The sequence below is a fragment of the Pristiophorus japonicus genome, chromosome 3 (genome assembly GCF_044704955.1).
Source record: "Pristiophorus japonicus isolate sPriJap1 chromosome 3, sPriJap1.hap1, whole genome shotgun sequence".
Taxonomy (NCBI): Eukaryota; Metazoa; Chordata; class Chondrichthyes; family Pristiophoridae; genus Pristiophorus; species Pristiophorus japonicus.
The window spans coordinates 131,663,771-131,683,120 of NC_091979.1; the positions used below are offsets into that span (position 1 = coordinate 131,663,771).

General features: G+C 42.2%; 1 protein-coding gene across 1 annotated transcript in view; it reads left to right on the forward strand.

The window, feature by feature from the left end:
- The window catches only part of znf804a (zinc finger protein 804A), a 451,457-nt gene that overhangs the window by 420,302 nt on the left and 11,805 nt on the right, over nt 1–19,350 (forward strand). Inside the window, exon 3 of the mRNA XM_070875827.1 lies at nt 11,904–12,034. Coding sequence (XP_070731928.1) covers nt 11,904–12,034 — 131 coding nt within the window. The remainder of the gene's footprint in view (nt 1–11,903; nt 12,035–19,350) is intronic.

Genomic DNA, 19,350 nt, shown 5'->3' on the forward strand with positions numbered 1-19,350 from the left:
CCTAATAAAGGTTTTCAAGATGATTTGATAGAGTAGACAGAGAAAATGTATTTCCTTCTGGTGAGTGGGTCACTCGAGGCCATAGATTCAAATGTTTTCACTCCGAGAGTTGTCGGGATCTGGAACACACTACCCGAAAAGGTGGTGGAAGTTGATTCCAAAAATAATTTTAAAAGGGAGTTGGGTAGCTACTTGAGGATGAGGAACTTACATGGTTACAGACAAAAAGTGGGGATGTGGGACTAAGCTCTCTCTAAGAGCCAGTACAGGCACGAAGGGCTGAATGATCTCCTTCTGTGCTGCAAGTTTCTATGATTCCATGATTAGCCAGAGGCAACATGGTTTTATGAAAGTGAAATTTGACAAATCTACTCCTCGTAACTATCAGGATAGATGAGGGGGAACCAGTGGATGTAGTATATTTAGATTTTCAGAAGGCATTCAATAAGGTTTCATATAAGAGGGTGTTACATGGGATTGGGAGTGATATATAAGCATGAAGTGGATAATGGACAGAAAAAAGAGAAGAGGTATTAATGGGTCATTCTTGGATGGCAGGGTATTACTAGTGGGATGCCGCGAGGATCAGTGCTGGGGCCTCAACTATTTACATCTATATCAATGACTTAGATGAGGGGACCAAGTGTAATGTATCCAAGTTTGCTGATGCTACAAAACTAGGTGGGAAAGTGAACTGGGAAGAGGACGTAAGTTGGCTTGATAGGATAGATGCTGAGAGGCTGCCCCTGGCTAGAGACTCCAGAACCAGGGGTCATGGTCTCAGAATAAGGGGTCAGCCATTTAGGACTGAGATGAGGAGAATTTTCTTCATCCAGAGGGTGGTAAATCTTTGGAATTCTCTACCCCAGAGGGCTGTGGAAGCTCAATCGATGATTATATTCAAGACTGAGATCGATAGGTTTTTGGATACTAAGGGAATCAAGGTATATGGGGTTGGGGCGGGGGAAGTGGAGTTGATGTAAACGTTCAGTTATGATCTTATTGTATGGCGGAGCAGGCTCGAGGGACAATGTAGCCTACTCCTGCTCCTATTTCTTATGTTGTTATTACCCCCAGTATCTCATGATAGTACAGGTGGTTTGAACTTGTGAGTGCAGAATATCTCAAACAGAGAAACATTCACAGTAATTTAATGGAAAGAAATGTGAGTAATGTAATGCATGCAATGACTTTACCAGCAGCATTTAACACCAACCACAGATGTACTGATGAGAATGTGTAAATTAGGTGCTGACATATATGCTGAGCACCAATGCTTTCCTGTTATCACGTAGACAAGTCTATAGGTTAAATGTACCAGCTGCTAAGTACAGGAGCTAATGGCATTTTTTTTTAAATTTCCATTATTAATTACATGTTCAAAATTAGAAATCTCTTTCCTACTTTTACTCTACTTCAGAATATTTTTCCCATATGAGTTCTTTATGTTGTAGGCTTTGACTACCTTTCCTGCACTTTATAGAATAGTTATGTGTAAGTAATTTATACCACGCATGCAAAAAAAAAGCCACATAAAGTGAAACCTTTTTTTAAGTAGAATAAAATCTTATGCTTTTTTTAAATCCTTAAATACATTTATACACTACCTGAATAGTTAATCCTCTGTTAGAAGGGTGACCTCCATGCACTGATCTCCCCTCCTCCCTTACATATTCTGTCAAGTGCTGGGGTACTGATGGAGGTAATGTGCCGCCCGAGCTTAATACTGGCATTACCGACTGACCACCCATTATAGAAACTGCCCAATTTTAATTTCCACTGGCTCATATATAAATGGAAATGAAAATTGTGCTGTTTCTTTAACATGTAGCCAAACTGCAATGCCAGTTTTATGTCAAGCAGCAAGTTGAAAATCTACCCACCCTCCTGCATTTCCTTAAATAGAGAGCAAACGCAAGGGACCGGCAGTAATTTTGCAAGACCAGGCATATTTAACCCAACAGCAGATTCATAGATCAACATTTTTCTCAGAATGTAATGTAATATATAGCTCGATCTAGTGGACTACTGCTCCACCTAGTGGACTACTGTGGTAATGCAGCAATTTCTGGAAATACAATAAAAGTATCAGGCGACAGGTCTGATGTTTCGGGATACTCTAGTTGAAATTTTTGTTGGTGGATGATTCCAGCCAAACAAGAGAGAGACCAGAGAGGTCCTTTGTGTTGCAGAATAACTAAAAATCCAAAGTAAATTACAAGCACACTTGGCTGAACTGTGCCTATGGGAATAATAGGGTGCTTGTGTGAATTCCAACACCACCAAGAGACTTTCGGAGCATATGTGGAGTGGCTAGAAATGTTGTTCACCGTGAATAGTATCATCGAAGTCACCGATGAAAAAACTGTAACTGGGTGGTGTTGGAAAGAAAATGGGCTATTTTCCTGACTGAAGCAGGTATGAAACCTTGAAAAATTTGCTGATTCCCGTCAAGCCAAAGGATACATCACTTACGGAGATTCAGCACTACAGTCCTGAGCCCCTGGAAATTGCTGAAAGTTATCGTTTTGGAACACGAGATCAATTAATTGACGAAAGTATCAGTGAGTACATGGTAGCATTATAAAAGCTTTCCATTCATTGTCATTTCGGAAACTTTCAGGACCGAGTATTGTGTGACCGCTTTGTGGGATGAAAAATGAAGAAATCAGAAGAAAGTTGTTGACAGCCCCAATTTGACTTATGATTTAGCTTGTCAGACAGCTATGTCAATGGATATGGCCGACCAATATTCCCGAGAATTTTGTACAATTTCCAGTTGTCAGACAACCGAGGTGAATTGCCTGCAGGTTAAAAGTAAAAGGCAGTTGGGCTCCAAAGCCTCAGAAACTGGCAAGGATAACAGAGCATTGAAGTCATGTTATCGGTACCTGGGAGAACACATTGCTCAAAGTTGTCCATATGTGAAGGCAGAGTGTTTCTTCTGCAAGAAAACGGCCATCTTGCAAAGGATGATGACATCAAGAAGTATCTGAAGGTGTTCTGCGAAACAGGCAGTCCGATGAAAGGCTTCAAGGTGAGTGTCAGGGTACAGAAGGATGCTAGACCAGTTTACTGCAAGCCACATCCTGTACCATATGCACTCAAAAAGAGAGTTGAGCAAGAACACAAAAGACTAGAGACTGACAACATAGAAACATAGAAAATAGGTGCAGGAGTAGGCCATTCGGCCCTTCAAGCCTGCACCACCATTCAATAAGATCATGGCTGATCATTCACCTCAGTATCCCTTTCCTGCTTTCTTTCCATACCCCTTGATCCCTTTAGCCGTAAGGGCCATATCCAACTCCCTATTGAATATATCTAACAAACTGGCATCAACAAGTCTCTGCGGAAGAGAATTCCACAGGTTAACAACTCACTGAGTGAAGAAGTTTCTCCTCATCTCGGTCCTAAATGGCTTACCCTTTATCCTTAGACTATGTCCCCTGGTTCTGGACTCCTCCAACATCAGGACCATTCTTCCTGCATCTAACCTGTCCAGTCCAGTCAGAATTTTATATGTTTCTATGAGATCCCCTCTCATTCTTCTAAACACCAGTGAATACAGGCCCAGTCGATCCAGTCTCTCCTCATATGTCAGTCCTGCCATCCTGGGAATCAGTCTGGTGAACCTTCGCTGCACTTGCTCGATAGCAGGAATGCCCTTCCTCAGATTAGGAGACCAAAACTGAAAACAATACTCCAGGTGAGGCCTCACCAAGGCCCTGTATAGCTACAGCAAGACCTCCCTGCTCCTATATTTAAATCCCCTAGCTATGAACACCAACATGCCATTTGCCTTCTTCACCGCCTGCTGCACTTGCATGCCAACTTTCAATGACTGATGTACCATGATACCCAGGTTGCACCTCCCCTTTTCCTAATCTTCCAGCATTCAGATAATCTGTCTTCGTGTTTTTGCCACCAAAGTGGATAACCTCACATTTATCCACATTATACTGCATCTGCCATGCATTTGCCCACTCACCTAACCTGTCCAAGTCACCCTGCAGCCTCTTAGCATCCTCCTCACAACTCACAACGCCACCCAGCTTAGTATCATCTGCAAACTTGGAGATGTTACTCTCAATTCCTTCTTCTAAATCATTGATGTATATTGTAAATAGCTGGGGTTCCAGCACTGAGCCCTGTGGCACCCCACTCGTCACTGCTTGCCAGTCTGAAAAGGACCTGTTTATCCCTACTCTCTGCTTCCTGTATGCCAACCAGTTCTCTATCCACGTCAATGCATTACCCCAATACCATGTGCCTTAATTTAGCACATCAATCTCTTGTGTGGGACCTTGTCAAAAGCCTTTTGAAAGTCCAAAAACACCACATCCACTGGTTCTCCCTTGTCCACTCTACTAGTTACTCAAAAAATTCTAGAAAATTTGTCAAGAGTGATTTCCCTTTCATAAATACATGCTGACTTGGACCGATCCTGTCACTGTTTTCCAAGTGCACTGCTATTTCATCTTTAATAATTGATTCCAACATTTTCCCCACTACTGATGTCAGGCTAACCGGTTGATAATTCCCCATTTTCTCTCTCCCTCCTTTTTTAAACAGTGGTGTTGCATTAGCTACCCTCCAGTCCATAGGAACTGATCCAGAGTCGATAGATTGTTGGAAAATGATCACTAATGCATCCACTATTTCGAGGGCCACTTCCTTAAGTACTCTGGGATGCAGACTAGCACGCCCTGGGGATTTATTGGCCTTCAATCCCATCAATTTCGCAAACACAATTTCCTGACTAATAAGGATTTCCTTCAATTCCTCCTTTTCGCTAGACCCTCGGTCCCCTAGTATTTCCGGAACGTTATTTGTGTCTTCCTTCTTGAAGACAGAACCAAAATATTTGTTCAATTGGTCTCCCATTTCTTTGTTCCCCATTATGAATTCACCTGATTCTGACTGCAAGGGACCTACGTTTTTCTTCACTAATCTTTTTCTCTTCACATATCTATAGAAGCTTTTGCAGTCAGTTTTTATGTTCCCAGCAAACTTCCTCTCATACTTTATTTCCCCCCTCCTAACTAAACGCTTTGTCCTCCTCTGCTGAATTCTAAATTTCTCTCAGTCCTCAGTTTGCTGCTTTTTCTGGCCAATTTATATGCCTCTTCCTTGGATTTAACACTATCCCTAATTTTCCTTGTTAGCCACGGTTGAGCCACCTTCCCCTTTATTTTTACTCCAGACAGCGATGTATAATTGTTGAAGTTCATTCACGTGCTTTTTAAATGTGTGCCATTGCTTATCCACCATCAACCCTTTAAGTATCATTCGCCAGTCTATTCTGGCTAATTCACGTCTCATACCATCGAAGTTAGCTTTCCTTAAGTTCAGGACCCTAGTCTCTGAATTAACTGTGCCACTCTCCATCTTAATAAAGAATTCTACCATATTATGGTCACTCTTCCCCAAGGGTCCTTGCGCAACAAGATTGCTAATTAGTCCTTTCTCGTTACACATCACTCAGTCTAGATGGCCAGCCCTCTAATTGGTTCCTTGACCGATTGGTCTAGAAAATCATCCCGAATACACTCCAGGAAATCCTCCTCCACTGTACTGCTACCAGTTTGGTTAGCCCAAACTATGTGTAGATTAAAGTCACCCATGATAACTGCTGTACCTTTATTGCGTGCATCCCTAATTTCTTGTTTGATGCTGTCCCCAACCTCAGTACGACTTAGAGCACAGAGTAGACAAAGATGGTTTACAACATTATCTCTAAGATCGACCAATGTAATTGGGCTAAATCCATTGTTGTTGTACCAAAGTCAGATGGTAAGGTAAGGTTGTGTGGTGATTATAGATATCAGATTCTAGAGGATAATCCACCCAATACATTGCCAAATGTAGAAGATTTGTTCACAACACTGACAGGTGGTCAGATCTTAAAATTAGATATTACAAATACCTACCTACAACGTGAACTAGATGAGGAGTCCATGTCACGTTTGACTATAAATATTCATCCAGGCCTATATCCAGGCTACCATTTGGTGTGTCTTCTGCCCCCGCCATATTCCAAGTGGCGATGAACTAGATTTTGCAAGGAACTGAAGGGGGTAGTATGTTAGTTAGATGACATACTAATTTTTCAGCACCAAGCAGAAAAATGCATAATAACATATCGAATGAAGTGCTCAAATTGCTAGAGAAGCATAAAGTATGAGTGACTGCTTGCAAGTGTGAGTTATTTCAAAACTCAGTCGACTACTTAGGGTACAGAGTAGACAAAAATGGTTTACATCCCAACCAAGGGAAAGCTGGATGCTATTAGAAATGCACCCACTCCGAAGAATATCACTGAACTTCAATCATTTTTGGGTCTTTGGAACTATTATGGGAAGTTCCGACCAAATTTGGCTGCAATGTTACATCCATTGAATGAGCTGTTGAAAATACAGGTCCATTGGAATTGGTCAGAAGAATGCGACGCAGCATTTAAGGAGTGTAAAAGCCAGTTGGTAGAGAGCACCATGTTAGTTCACTATGACGTATCTAAGGAGATCAACGTGTGATGTCTCTCCATATGGAGTTGGGGCAGTGATCTCTCATGTACTACATAGTGGGGAGGAGAGACCAATGGCTTTTGCTTCACGCACTCTCAGTGCCAGTGAGTGTAATTATGCGTAGATCGAAAGGGATGCTTTTGAATTAATTTTTGGGGTCAGCAAGTTCCACAAATACTTGTATGGTCATAAGTTTATGATCATTACGGACTATAAGCCCTTGACAGCAATCCTCCATCCAAAGACCCCAGTTCCAACCTTAGCTGCAGCCCGAGTGCAGAGATGGGCTTTGATTTTGTCAGCATATACATAAGACATTGAGTACAGATGGTCAGCTGATCACAGTAATACTGATGCTATGTCTAGGTTGCCATCCCCATTACAAGTTACACCCAAAATGTTCTATTTTTCAAACACCGATGAGCTGCCAGTCACAGCTGAAGAGATTGGTAGAGCAACCAAGCGTGACCCAGTTATGTCAACAGTGTATGATTACATAGCAAATGGCTGGCCAAACCAGGTAACAGATGAATATTTTCATCCATACTTTGTTCATAGGAATGAATTGTGCATGGATAAAGATTGTGTAATTTGGGGTGCAAGAGTGGTTATCCCAAATAAGTTCAGTTCCAGTCTATTAGGAGATCTTCATGACCAGCACCTGGGAATGTGCTTGACCAAGAATGTTGCACACTGTTACTTATGATGACCAGGTCTAGATAATGATATAGAGTACATTGTTAGTCAGTGTACAACATGTCAATTGGTAAGCAAGAAACCACCATCAGTACTATATCAACCATAGAAATGACCTCCCAGGGTGTGGCAAGCATTACATATAGATTTTGCTGAGCTAGAAGAACAGCAATTGTTCACTGTGATTCATAGCCATTCGAAGTGGGTAGAGGTGTTTCCGATGCGGAAAATGACAGCAGACAATTTGCAAAGATTGTTTACTTCCTCTGGCCTCCTAGAAGAAATTATGTCTGATAATGGCTGTAATTTTGTTCAGATGAATTTGTTTAGTTCATAAGCACAAATGGTGTGAAACATTCCAAGGTTCCACCATACCACTCTGTTTCAAATGGTGCTGCAGAGCGCACAGTACAAATGGTAAAATGTGCCCTCTTCAAGCAAATGTTGGATCCAATCCAAAGAAATGGCAGTTAGCGTTGAACCACAGATTGGCAAATTTTCTGATTACTTATTGGCATACTCCTCATACAACTACTGGTAGAACACCAACACAGTTGTTTCTCAAAGGACAGCAACGAACTTGGCACAATCATTAGAAGAGAAACAATTAAGACAGAAAGAGAATCATGATAGAGGTAGAGTAAGAGAGAGAAGTGTGAAATTGAATCAGAAGGTGAGAGTGAAGAACCATCACCATAAATGGTTAAAGTGGTTACCAGGAAGAGTAGTGAAGATATATGGTTCTCGAACATATTTGGTCAAGGTGTTTGTCCACATTGATCATATTTTACCTACAGATGTGGAAGGAATTGAAAGTTGGAATGATTCGATTATTTCTGACTCATCAGATTGTCTTATTACAAGTAGAGTACCAGTAGAAAATCCTACATCAGATGTGCTAGAAACAAATCCAAGAGAAAGTCTGAATTTAAGTCTGAGTCCGAGTCAGGTAGACAAACAGTCTGAAGTTGTAGAGAGTTCAAATGTAGATCAATGGTTAACCTTGGAGGAAAACTCTCCCCAGGCTCAGCCTAGAATAAGTCTAAGTTCGACACCATGTTTGGAAAGTTCTGTTTAAGAGTGAAGGTATCCTCTTCGAAACAGAAAACAAGTGCTTAAGTTTGATTTGTAAATATGGCAAAATAAGTCCATATCATTTGCTATGTATAACCATGCAAGTTATGTCTGATGGTTATTTTGTTATAATTATTTCTTCATTAAGGAGGGGGAAGTGTAATATATAGCTCCATCTAGTAAACTACTGCTCCACCTAGTGGACTACTGTGGTAATGCAACCATTGCCGGAAATACAATAAAAGCATCAGGTGACAGGTCACCTGATAGATTCCTGAGTTGAAGCCATTTAACATAGAAACATAGAAAATAGGTGCAGGAGTAGGCCATTTGGCCCTTCGAGCCTGCACCACCATTCAATAAGATCATGGCTGATCCTTCACCTCAGTACCCTTTCCCGCTTTTTCTCCATACTCCTTGATCCCTTTAGCCGTAAGGGCCATATCTAACTCCCTCTTGAATATATCCAATGAACTGGCATCAACAATTCTCTGCGGCAGAGAATTCAACAGGTTAACAGCTCTCTGAGTGAAGAAGTTTCTCTTCATCTCAGTCCTAAATGGCCTACTCCTTATCCGAAGACTGTGTCCCTGATTCTGGACTTCCCCAACATCAGGAACAATCTTCCTGCATCTAATCTGTCCCGTCCCGTCAGAATCTTATACGTTTCTATGAGATCCCCTCTCATGCTTCTAAACTCCAGTGCATACAGGCTCAGACGATCCAGTCTCTCCTCATATGTCAGTCCAGCCATCCGTGGAATCAGTGTGGTGAACCTTCATTGCACTCCCTCAATAGCAAGAACGTCCTTCCTCAGATTAGGATACCAAAACTGAACACAATATTCCAGGTGAGGCTTCACCATGGCCCTGTACAATTGCAGAAAGACCTCCCTGCTCCTATACTCAAATCCCCTAGCTATGAAGGCCAACATGCCATTTGCCTTCTTCACCGCCTGCTGTACCTGCATACCTACTTTCAATGACTGATGAACCATGACACCCAGGTCTCGTTGCACCTCCCCTTTTCCGAATCTGCCACCATTCAGATAATATTCTGCCTTCGTGTTTTTGCCCCCAAAGTGGATAACCTCACATTTATCCACATTATACTGCATCTGTCATGCATTTGCCCACTCACCTAACCTGTCCAAGTCACCCTGCAGCCTCTTAGCATCCTTCTCACAGTTCACACCGCCACCCAGTTTAGTGTAATCTGCAAACTTGGAGATATTACACGCAATTCCTTCATCCAAATCATTGATGTATATTGTAAAGAGCTGGGGTCCCAGCACTGAGCCCTGCGGCACTCCACTAGACACTGCCTCCCATTCCGAAAAGGACCCATTTATCCCGACTCTCTGCTTCCTGTCTGCCAACCAATTCTCTATCCACGCCAGTACATTACCCCCAATATCATGTGCTTTGCTTTTGCCCACCAATCTCTTATGTGGGACCTTGTCAAAGGTCTTTTGAAAGTCCAAATACACTACATCCACTGGTTCTCCCTTGTCCACTCTACTAGTTACATCCTCAAAAAATTCCAGAAGATTTGTCAAGCATGATTTCCCTTTCATAAATCCATGCTGACTTGGACCGATCCTGTCACTGCTTTTCAAATGCGGTGCTATTTCATCCTTAATAATTGATTCCAACATTTTCCCCACTACTGATGTCAGGCTAACCGGTTGATAATTACCCGCTTTCTCTCTCCCTCCTTTTTAAAAAAGTGGTGTTACATTAGCTACCCTCCAGTCCACAGGAACTGATCCAGTGTCGATAGACTATTGAAAAATGATCACCAATGCATCCACTATTTCTAGGGTCACTTCCTTAAATACGCTGGGATGCAGACAATCAGGCCCCGGGGATTTATCGGCCTTCAATCCCATCAATTTCCCCAACACAATTTCCCACCTAATTAGGATATCCTTCAATTCCTCCTTCTCACTAGACCCTCGGTCCCCTAGTACACCCGGAAGGTTATTTGTGACTTCCTTCGTGAAGATAGAACCAAAGTATTTGTTCAATTGGTCTGTCATTTCTTTGTTTCCCATTATAAATTCATCCAAGTCCGACTGCAAGAGACCCACGTTTGTCTTCACTAATCTTTTTCTCTTCACATATCTGTAGAAGCTTTTGTAGTCAGTTTTTATGTTCCTGGCAAGCTTCCTCTCGTACTCTATTTTCCCCCTCTTAATTAAACCCTTTGTCCTCCTCTGCTGAATTCTAAATTTCTCCCAGTCCTCAGGTTTGCTGCTTTTTCTGGCCAATTTATATGCCTCTTCCTTGGATCTAACACTATCCTTAATTTCCCTTGTTAGCCACGGTTGAGCCACCTTCCCTATTTTATTTTTTCTCCAGACAGGGATGTACAATTGTTGAAGTTCATCCATGTGATCTATAGATTTTTGCCATTGCCTATCCACCGTCAACCCTTTAAGTATCACTCGCCAGTCTATTCTAGCCAATTCACGCCTCATGCCGTCGAAGTTAGCTTTCCTTAAGTTCAGGACCCTAGTTTCTGATTTAACTGTGTCACTCTTCATCTTAATAAAGAATTCTACCATATTATGGTCACTCTTCCCCAAGGGACCTCGCATAACAAGATTGCTAATTCGTCCCTTCTCATCACACATCACCCAGTCTAGGATGGCCAGCTCTCTAGTTGGTTCCTCGACATATTGGACAAGAAAACCACCTCTAATACACTCCAGGAAATCCTCCTCCACCGCATTGCTACCAGTTTGGTTAGCCCAATCTATATGTAAATTAAAGTTGTCCATGATAACTGCTGTTTCTTTTGTAAGTGTGTGTTTGTGATGTCATAGAGAATATACTACATGTAATACCATCAGTCTCAGAAAGGTTGGCTCATTTACGCTAAAACGAAGAGCCAGTAGCGAACTGCACATCCTCCATCGCCTGGACTCCTCTAATGTAAAAGCTCTTATAATGGTTAAAGTTGCAGCACCAAAAAATGTACAAACAAAGTATCATACCCCAAACGGTTTTAAAACTTGTATTTAGTCATAGACTCACTGCAGTTGTGAACTTAATGCTGTTTGTGTGTGATTTTTTTTGTGAACATCAAAACGTGAATGCTGAGGAATGAAACACTGTCAACATCACATGCCCTCAGGTCAAGTACATCACAGTTGTAAGGGCAGTAAAGCTCCCCCTCTCTGCCCCAACACGGTATCTCCTCCTAACATTAAAACAGCAGCACACACTGCTATAATTTTAGGTTTTTCTATTACCTACACTAGCTATTCTGAAGCCTCTCTGCATGAAATTCCCACCAAATTAGGGTCAGTTTAATGCTCTCGGCCCATGCCTACAGAGCACCAAATTACTCAGATTCATTTCATGTTGGATTCTTATAGCCAGCTGACAGAAGAAACTTGATCCTGGCAATCTGAGCTGGATTTGAAAGTCCTTGGGATGGAAGGTCAGTGTTTGACCCACTCTGCTACACAGTTCTCCCCTAACTCTTTGACATGGATAGCTATTAGGCAAAGAAAATTGATACATTACACTGTTTGATAAGGGTGAAGCCTCTCATCACAGCTGGCAGTATAAATTGATATCTATTCTATTTTTGCAGAGACTGAAAGAACTGAAGCAGAGGGAGTTTGCCCGGAATGTAGCTTCCAAGTCAAAAAAAGATGAAAAGAAACAGGAAAAAGCTCTCAAACGTTTACATGAGCTGGCTGAGCTCAGGAAGCAAGTTGGGTGGTGAGTAAATCAATGCTATAATATTCAAATGAAAAGACACCTTTACAGGCATAGATGCAATAAAAGAAGCTACATAAACATTTTAAATGCTTTGTTTAGGTCTCACTAGACAACTTAAACATGTTAAATTCTCTTTACATTATAAGAATCCTCGCCACAGTCATAATTTGAGATATTATGCATTTTATCTTTCATGCAAAATAGCTTAACAAATGTTTTCCAACAGATTAATTTACATTAGTAAATAAAAATAGAAGAATAAGGAAACTAAAACTGATATACAGTAAGCTAGCAGAGCTCAGGAAGCAGGTTGAGTGATGTGTAAATATTGATTTAATGGCCCGGAACTTGCGGACCTGATGATGATGAACGGGCAGCGTTTGCCATCATTTTGCCTTTGAAACTGACCGCAACTTCAGGATTTAGTGCATGCGCAGCCTAACGTGGAAATCCTGAAGTTGCACACTGTCATTCACTACACTGCCACAGGCTGCATTGTGCCCAAACGGTAATCAGGCTGCTAATTGCGTTAGTTTTCCTAAGTGAAAGTTTCCGCTCAAAGACATTTGCAAAATCACAAACGTAAAATCTTCATTGAACCAGCGCAATCGGGCAATACTTTGGAAAGCAATTTTTTCCCCCTTGCATTAAAAAATATTCCTTGGTGTATTTAAGAGTGGTAACCTGGCACAATTTTATTAATACAGCTCAAAATGAGTTTATTACAAAAAATAAGCATTTTTAATATGAGTGTTTAGTTACCAACCTGTGAGTAACCCGATTTTAAATTACTTTAAAAAACTATATAGAACCATTTGTTAGTTTTATTGATGTACATTAGTCAGTTTCTTACTAAATTTAGTATTTGTGTTCTTCAGCCTAAAATAAACAGCTTAATTTGAAGAGCCTCCTCAAAGGCCCGCAAATGGGCGCAATTAGCAGAAAATCGCCATGGTAATTAATCCGATATGGGGGCATGGCTAGTATTTGGGCGGATACGGCTTCCAGCGTGATGTTTTTTAAAGCAGCGCAAAAGATCTCGGAAACTCAATTTGAGCCGGACGTTACTTGCGCTTGAAATTCCGTGGTCATTTACCCTAGATTGGCCGATTTCATTATACCTCATTATATTTGTCGCTGCTGACTTCACATATGACTGCAATTTGGGAATCCATCTTAGCAATTATAACCTTTCTATTCCATGTTTCAACTCTGTGGAAGTTGTTAACTGAACTCTTTTTTGAATTAACTTTTTTTTCATTCTCTCTGTTTAGATCTTATATAAATGTGTAATAATAATACAAATTATACAATGTGCAGATATTTATTTCTGTATTAACTTTCCAGAGTTCAATTCTTCAACCAAACAAAACTGACTCATACACAAAGCTTCCTTCCCTTTCCTTAACTCGGATCTAATCTGTTTTGTATGGTTTATGTTTTCCTTCTGTCCATTCTCTACCAGCACAATTCACACTGACTGCCTCCACTCACCTAGAACCTGTACTTTAATGATCTTTAATGCAAGACTGTTTTCTTTAAATACTTTTCATAAGAACATGAGAAATAGGAACAGGAGTAGGACATTCAGCCCCTCGAGGCTGCTCCACCAATCAATATCATAGCTGATCTTTTACCTCAACTCCAATTTTCTGCCATATCTGCATATCACTTGACTCCCCTAGAGCCCAAAAGTCTATCAATCTCTGTTTTGAATATACGCAATTACTGAGCACTCACAGCCATTTAGGATAGAGAATTTCAAAGATTCACAGCCCTTTGAGTGAAGAAATTTCTGCTCATCTCAGTCCTGAATGACTGACCCCTTATTCTGAGAAAGTGACCCATAATTCTCGACTGGCCAGCTAAGGGAAACATCCTCCCAACCTCTACCCTGTCAAGCCCTGTAAGAATTTTATATGTTTCAATGAGATCACCTCTCATTCTTCTAAACTCCAGGGAATATATGCCTAGTCCACTCAATTTCTCCTCATCCCAGTCTAGTGTACCTTCGTTGCACTTCCTCTAAGGCAAATATATTCTTCCTTAGGTAAGGAGACCAAAACTGTACACTGTACTCCAGGTGTGGTCTCACCAAGGCCCAATATAATTGCATAAGACTTCTGCTGGATTTTTGGCTTTGATGTTGTTGGGGGCGATAATGGCAGCGGGGCGGTAAAGTTTGCTCCTGGGCACTGCGTCAGGGAGCACAGCGCCAAGGGAGGCATTGTGCACCTCTCTTCGGGCGTTAGGATGGGAAACTCCTGAGCTAAAGAGTCGGCCCGGATCATTCCAAGAGATGCCTGGGGGAAAGAAAAGCCTAAAAAAAACCACAAAAACATTGCCAAAACATTGCCCACGCCACCACAACACAAATCGCAAAAATAATTAAAAGAAAAAACAATCACACTTGCCTTAGGAGTCCATTACCTACCTCTCCAATGCCAGCATCGTTGGACTGCCCTGATTTTCCAGGCGGTCAGTGCAAGGCGCGTTTGGGATGTACAGGTCAGACAATAGTCCAAACTCGTGCCAGTGTCGCAACCATGGGCGTTGCACACCGGGCACAGCTCTTCCGGTGGGGTGCTGCTCAGCGCTGCTGCTAAACTGGACCCGAGCATCTCTTCGGGCCGCTGGAGGCTTACTACCGCCATTGCTGCCGCTCCGGTGCAAAGAGCGGAGAGGAGCCAAAAATCCCCCCCCCTTTACGCTTATACTCCAATCCCTTTGTAACAAAGGCTAACATGCCATTTGCTTTCCTAATTCCTTGCTGTACCTGCATTTTAACTTCTGCGATTTGGGTACAAAGACACCAAGGTCCCACTCAATACCAACATTTCCTAGTATCTCACATTTTTTAAATATTCTGCTTTTCTATTTTTCCTACCAAAGTAGATAACTTCACATTTCATAATCAATCACAAACCCATGGAACTGGGTAGCGATAAGGAGATAGATTTCATTCACTCACTGGACATACTGGACTCCCCTATTCTCACTGGTAACAATTCTCATCCTTGTTTTAAAATCCCTCCATGGCCTCACCTCTCCCTTCTCCTTCAGCCCTACAACCCTCCAAGATCTCTGCGTTCCACCAATTCTGGCCTCTTACTCATCCCTGATTTTAATCGCTCTATCATTCATAGAATCATAGAAAGTTACAGAACGGAATGAGGCCATTTCGGCCCATCATGTCCGCGCCGGCCGACCAAGAGCTATCCAGCCTAATTCCACTTTCCAGCTCTTGGTCCGTAGCCCTGTAGGTTACGGTACTTTAAGTGCACATCCAAGTATTTTTTAAATGTAATGAGCATTTCTGCCTCTACCATCCTTTCAGGCAGTGAGTTCCTTAGCAAAGAAATTTCCCCTCATATCTCCTTTAAACATTCCCCCAATTGTTTTAAATCTATGCCCCTTGGTTGTTGACCCCTCTGCCAAGGGAAACAGGTCCTTCCTATCCACTCTATCTAGGGTCCTCATAATTTTATACACCTCGATCAGGTCTCCCCTTAGCCTCCTCTGGTCCAAAGAAAACAGCGCCAGCATCTCCAATCTTTCCTCATAGCCAAAATTCTCCAGTCCAGGCAACATTCTTGTAAAGCTCCTCTGCACCCTTTTCCAGTGCAATCATATCTTTCCTGTAACGTGGTGACCAGAACTGCACATAGTACTCCAGCTGGACCTGAACTGCAAGGGCCCTTTGTTCCTCTACACTTTTCAGTGTCGTACCATTTAATGTGTATTCCCTTGTCTTGTTAGACCTCCCCAAATGCATTACCTCACACTTATCTGGATTGAATTCCATTTGCCACTTTAAAGCTGCTAAGCCCCTTTATCCCAGCTGTGGCCTAACCAGTGTTTTATACAGTTTAAGCATAACCTTCCTGCTCTTGTATTAAATGCTTCGACTAATAAAGGCAATTATTCCATATGCCTTCTTAAACACCTTATCTATCTGGCCTGCTACCTTCAGGGATCTATGGACCTGAACTGCAAGGGCCCTTTATTCCTCTACACTTTTCAGTATCGTACCATTTAATGTGTATTCCCTTGCCTTGTTAGATCTCCCCAAATGCATTACCTCACACTTAGCCGGATTGAATTCCATTTGCCACTTTCAAAGCTGCTAAGCCCCTTAATACTTCCTCTCTCACTATGTTTATGTCGTCTATATTTCACACTCCTCCTCCCTCATTGCAAAGTCTGCATCGTCTCTCTCTTTTGTGAAAACAGATGCAAAGTATTCATTACGAATCATACCCACGTCTTCTGCCTCCACACACAGATTTCCTTTATGGTCTCTAATAGGCCCCACTCTTTTTCTAGTTATCCTCTTGCTCTTAATGTATTTATAAAACATCTTTGGGTTTTCCCTTATTTTACTTGACAACATTCTTTCATGCTCTCTCTTTACTTTCCTGATATCTTTTTTAATTGCACCCCTGCACCACTTCTACTCCTCCAGAGTTTCTGCAGTATTTAGCCCTCAGTATCTGTCATAAGCTTCCCTTTTTTTCTTTGTCTTACCCTGTATGTCCCTTGATATCCAGGGGGCTCTAGATGTGTTAGCCCCACCCTTTTTTTTAAGGGAACATACTTGCTCTGTACCCTCAAGTTCTCCTTTATCATCAAGTAGCCGTTTCCAGTCCACTTTGGCTAAATCCCATCTCAGCTCAGCAAATTGAGAAACTTTATTCCTGGTCGTCCTTTTCCATAACTACCCTAAATCTTACTGAATTATGATCACTAGCACCAAAATGCTCTCCCAGTGATACCCCTTTCATCTGCCCCTCTTCATTCCCCAAAACCAAGTCCAGAACAGCCCCCTCCCTTGTTGGGCTTGTTACATACTGGCTAAAGATGTTCTCCTGAATGCATTCTAGGGATTACACACCCTCTGTACCATTCACATTATCTTTTCCCCAGTTAATATTGGGGTCTTTGAAATCCCCCACTATTACAGCTCTATAGTTTTTGCACATTGTAGCAATTTGTCCACATATTTCTTTTTCTATCTCCCTCTGACTGCTTGGGGTCTGTAGTACACTCCCAATAGCATGATCACCTTTTTTTTGTTCTTCAATTCAACCCATATGCTTTGTCTGATGATCCCTCTAACATATCATCCCTTCTCACAGCTGTAATTGTTTCTTGAATCAATACTGTGACCCCCACCCCCTCCTTTTTACCCCCCTCTCTATCCTGTCTGAAAACCCTGTAACCAGGATTGTTGAGCTGCCATACCTGGCCTTCTTTCAGCCATGGCAAATACAAGGCATCGTGGCAACACCCTTGCTCCAAACATGGGCACCTGCTTGATTATGTCATCGTTCGAGCCAGGAATCACAAGGATGTGCGCATCACCCGTGCCATGACAGGAGCTGATCCATCATCAACATTAACATTGCCCCAAAGCAGAGGGGACAGCAGAAGCAGTTCCGCAAATAAGTTAATGCCGGGGCATTTAGAGACCCAGCTAAGAGAGCCCTATTATACAGCCAGCGCCTCACAGCCAATCTGGCGTGCCTTGATGACCTTGAGATGCTGAATGCCCACAGCGCTTGGTCTGCCCTCTAAGCCTCTATAACCAGTGCCTGTGAAGAGACACTTGGTCACTCAACCAGACTACATCAGGACTGGTTTGATGAAAATGATCAGGAGATCGAAGAACTAATAGATCGCAAGCGCAAAGCATTTCTGAGCCTCAAGCAACAACCTAACTCACGAGCTGCAAAACAACATTACAGATGGCTCAAGGCTCAGGTCCAACAAAAAGCAGCAAACCTGAGGACTGGGAGAAACTTAGAACTCAGCAGAGGAGGACAAAGGGTTTAATTAAGAGGGGGAAAATAGAGCACGGGAAGACGCTTGCCAGGAACATAAAAACTAACTGCAAAAGCTTCGATAGCTATGTGAAGAGAAAAAGATTAGTGAAAACATAGAAACATGGAAAATAGATGCAGGAGTACGCCATTCGGCCCTTTGAGCCTGCACCGCCATTCAATGAGTTCATGGCTGAACATGCAACTTCAGTAACCCATTCCTGCTTTCTCGCCATACCCCTTGATCCCCCTAGTAGTAAGGACTACATCTAATTCATTTTTGAATATATTTAGTGAATTGGCCTCAACAACTTTCTGTGGTAGAGAATTCCACAGGTTCACCACTCTCTGGGTGAAGAAGTTGCTCCTCATCTCGGTCCTAAATGGCTTAGCCCTTATCCTTAGACTGTGACCCCTGGTTCTGGACTTCCCCAACATTGGGAACATTCTTCCTGCATCTAACCTGTCTAAACCTGTCAGAATTTTAAACGTTTCTATGAGATCCCCTCTCATCCTTTTGAACTCCAGTGAATACAAGCCCAGTTGATCCAGTCTTTCTTGATATGTCAGTCCCGCCATCCTGGGAATCAATCTGGTGAACCTTCACTGCACTCCCTCAATAGCAAGAATGTCCTTCCTCAAGTTAGGAGACCAAAACTGTACACAATACTCCAGGTGTGGCCTCACCAAGGCCCTGTACAACTATAGTAACACCTCCCTGCCCCTGTACTCAAACATAAGTCGCTTACAGTCAGAATCAGGTAAATTTATAATGGAGAATAAAGAAATTGCAGACCAATTGAACAAATATTTTCGTTCTGTCTTCACGAAGGAAGACACAAATAACCTTCCGAAAATACTAGGGGACTGAGGGTCTGGTGAGAAGGAGGAACTGATGGATATCCTTATTAGGCGGGAAATTGTCTTAGGGAAATTGATGGGATTGAAGACCGATAAATCCCTAGGGCCTGATAGTCTGCATCCCAGAGTACTTAAGGAAGTGGCCCTAGAAATAGTGGATGTATTGGTGATCATTTTGCAACAGTCTGTCGACTCGGGATCAGTTCCTATGGACTGAAGGGTAGCTAATGTAACACCACTTATTAAAAAGGGAGGGAGAGAGAAAGCAGGTAATTATAGACCAGTTAGCCTGACATCAGTGGTGGGGAAAATGTTGGAATCAATTATTAAGGATGAAATAGCAGCGCATTTGGAAAGCAGTGACAGGATCGGTCCAAGTCAGCAAGGATTTATGAAGGGGAAATCATGCCTGACAAATCTTCTGGAATTTTTTGAGGATGTAACTAATAGAGTGGACAAGCGAGAACCAGTGGATGTGGTGTATTTGGACTTTCAAAAGGCCTTTGACAAGATCCCACATAAGAGATTGGTGTGCAAAAGCAAAGCACATGGTATTGGGGGTAATATACTGACGTGGATAGAGAACTGGTTGGCAGATAGAAAGCAGAGAGTCGGGATAAACGGGTCCTTTTC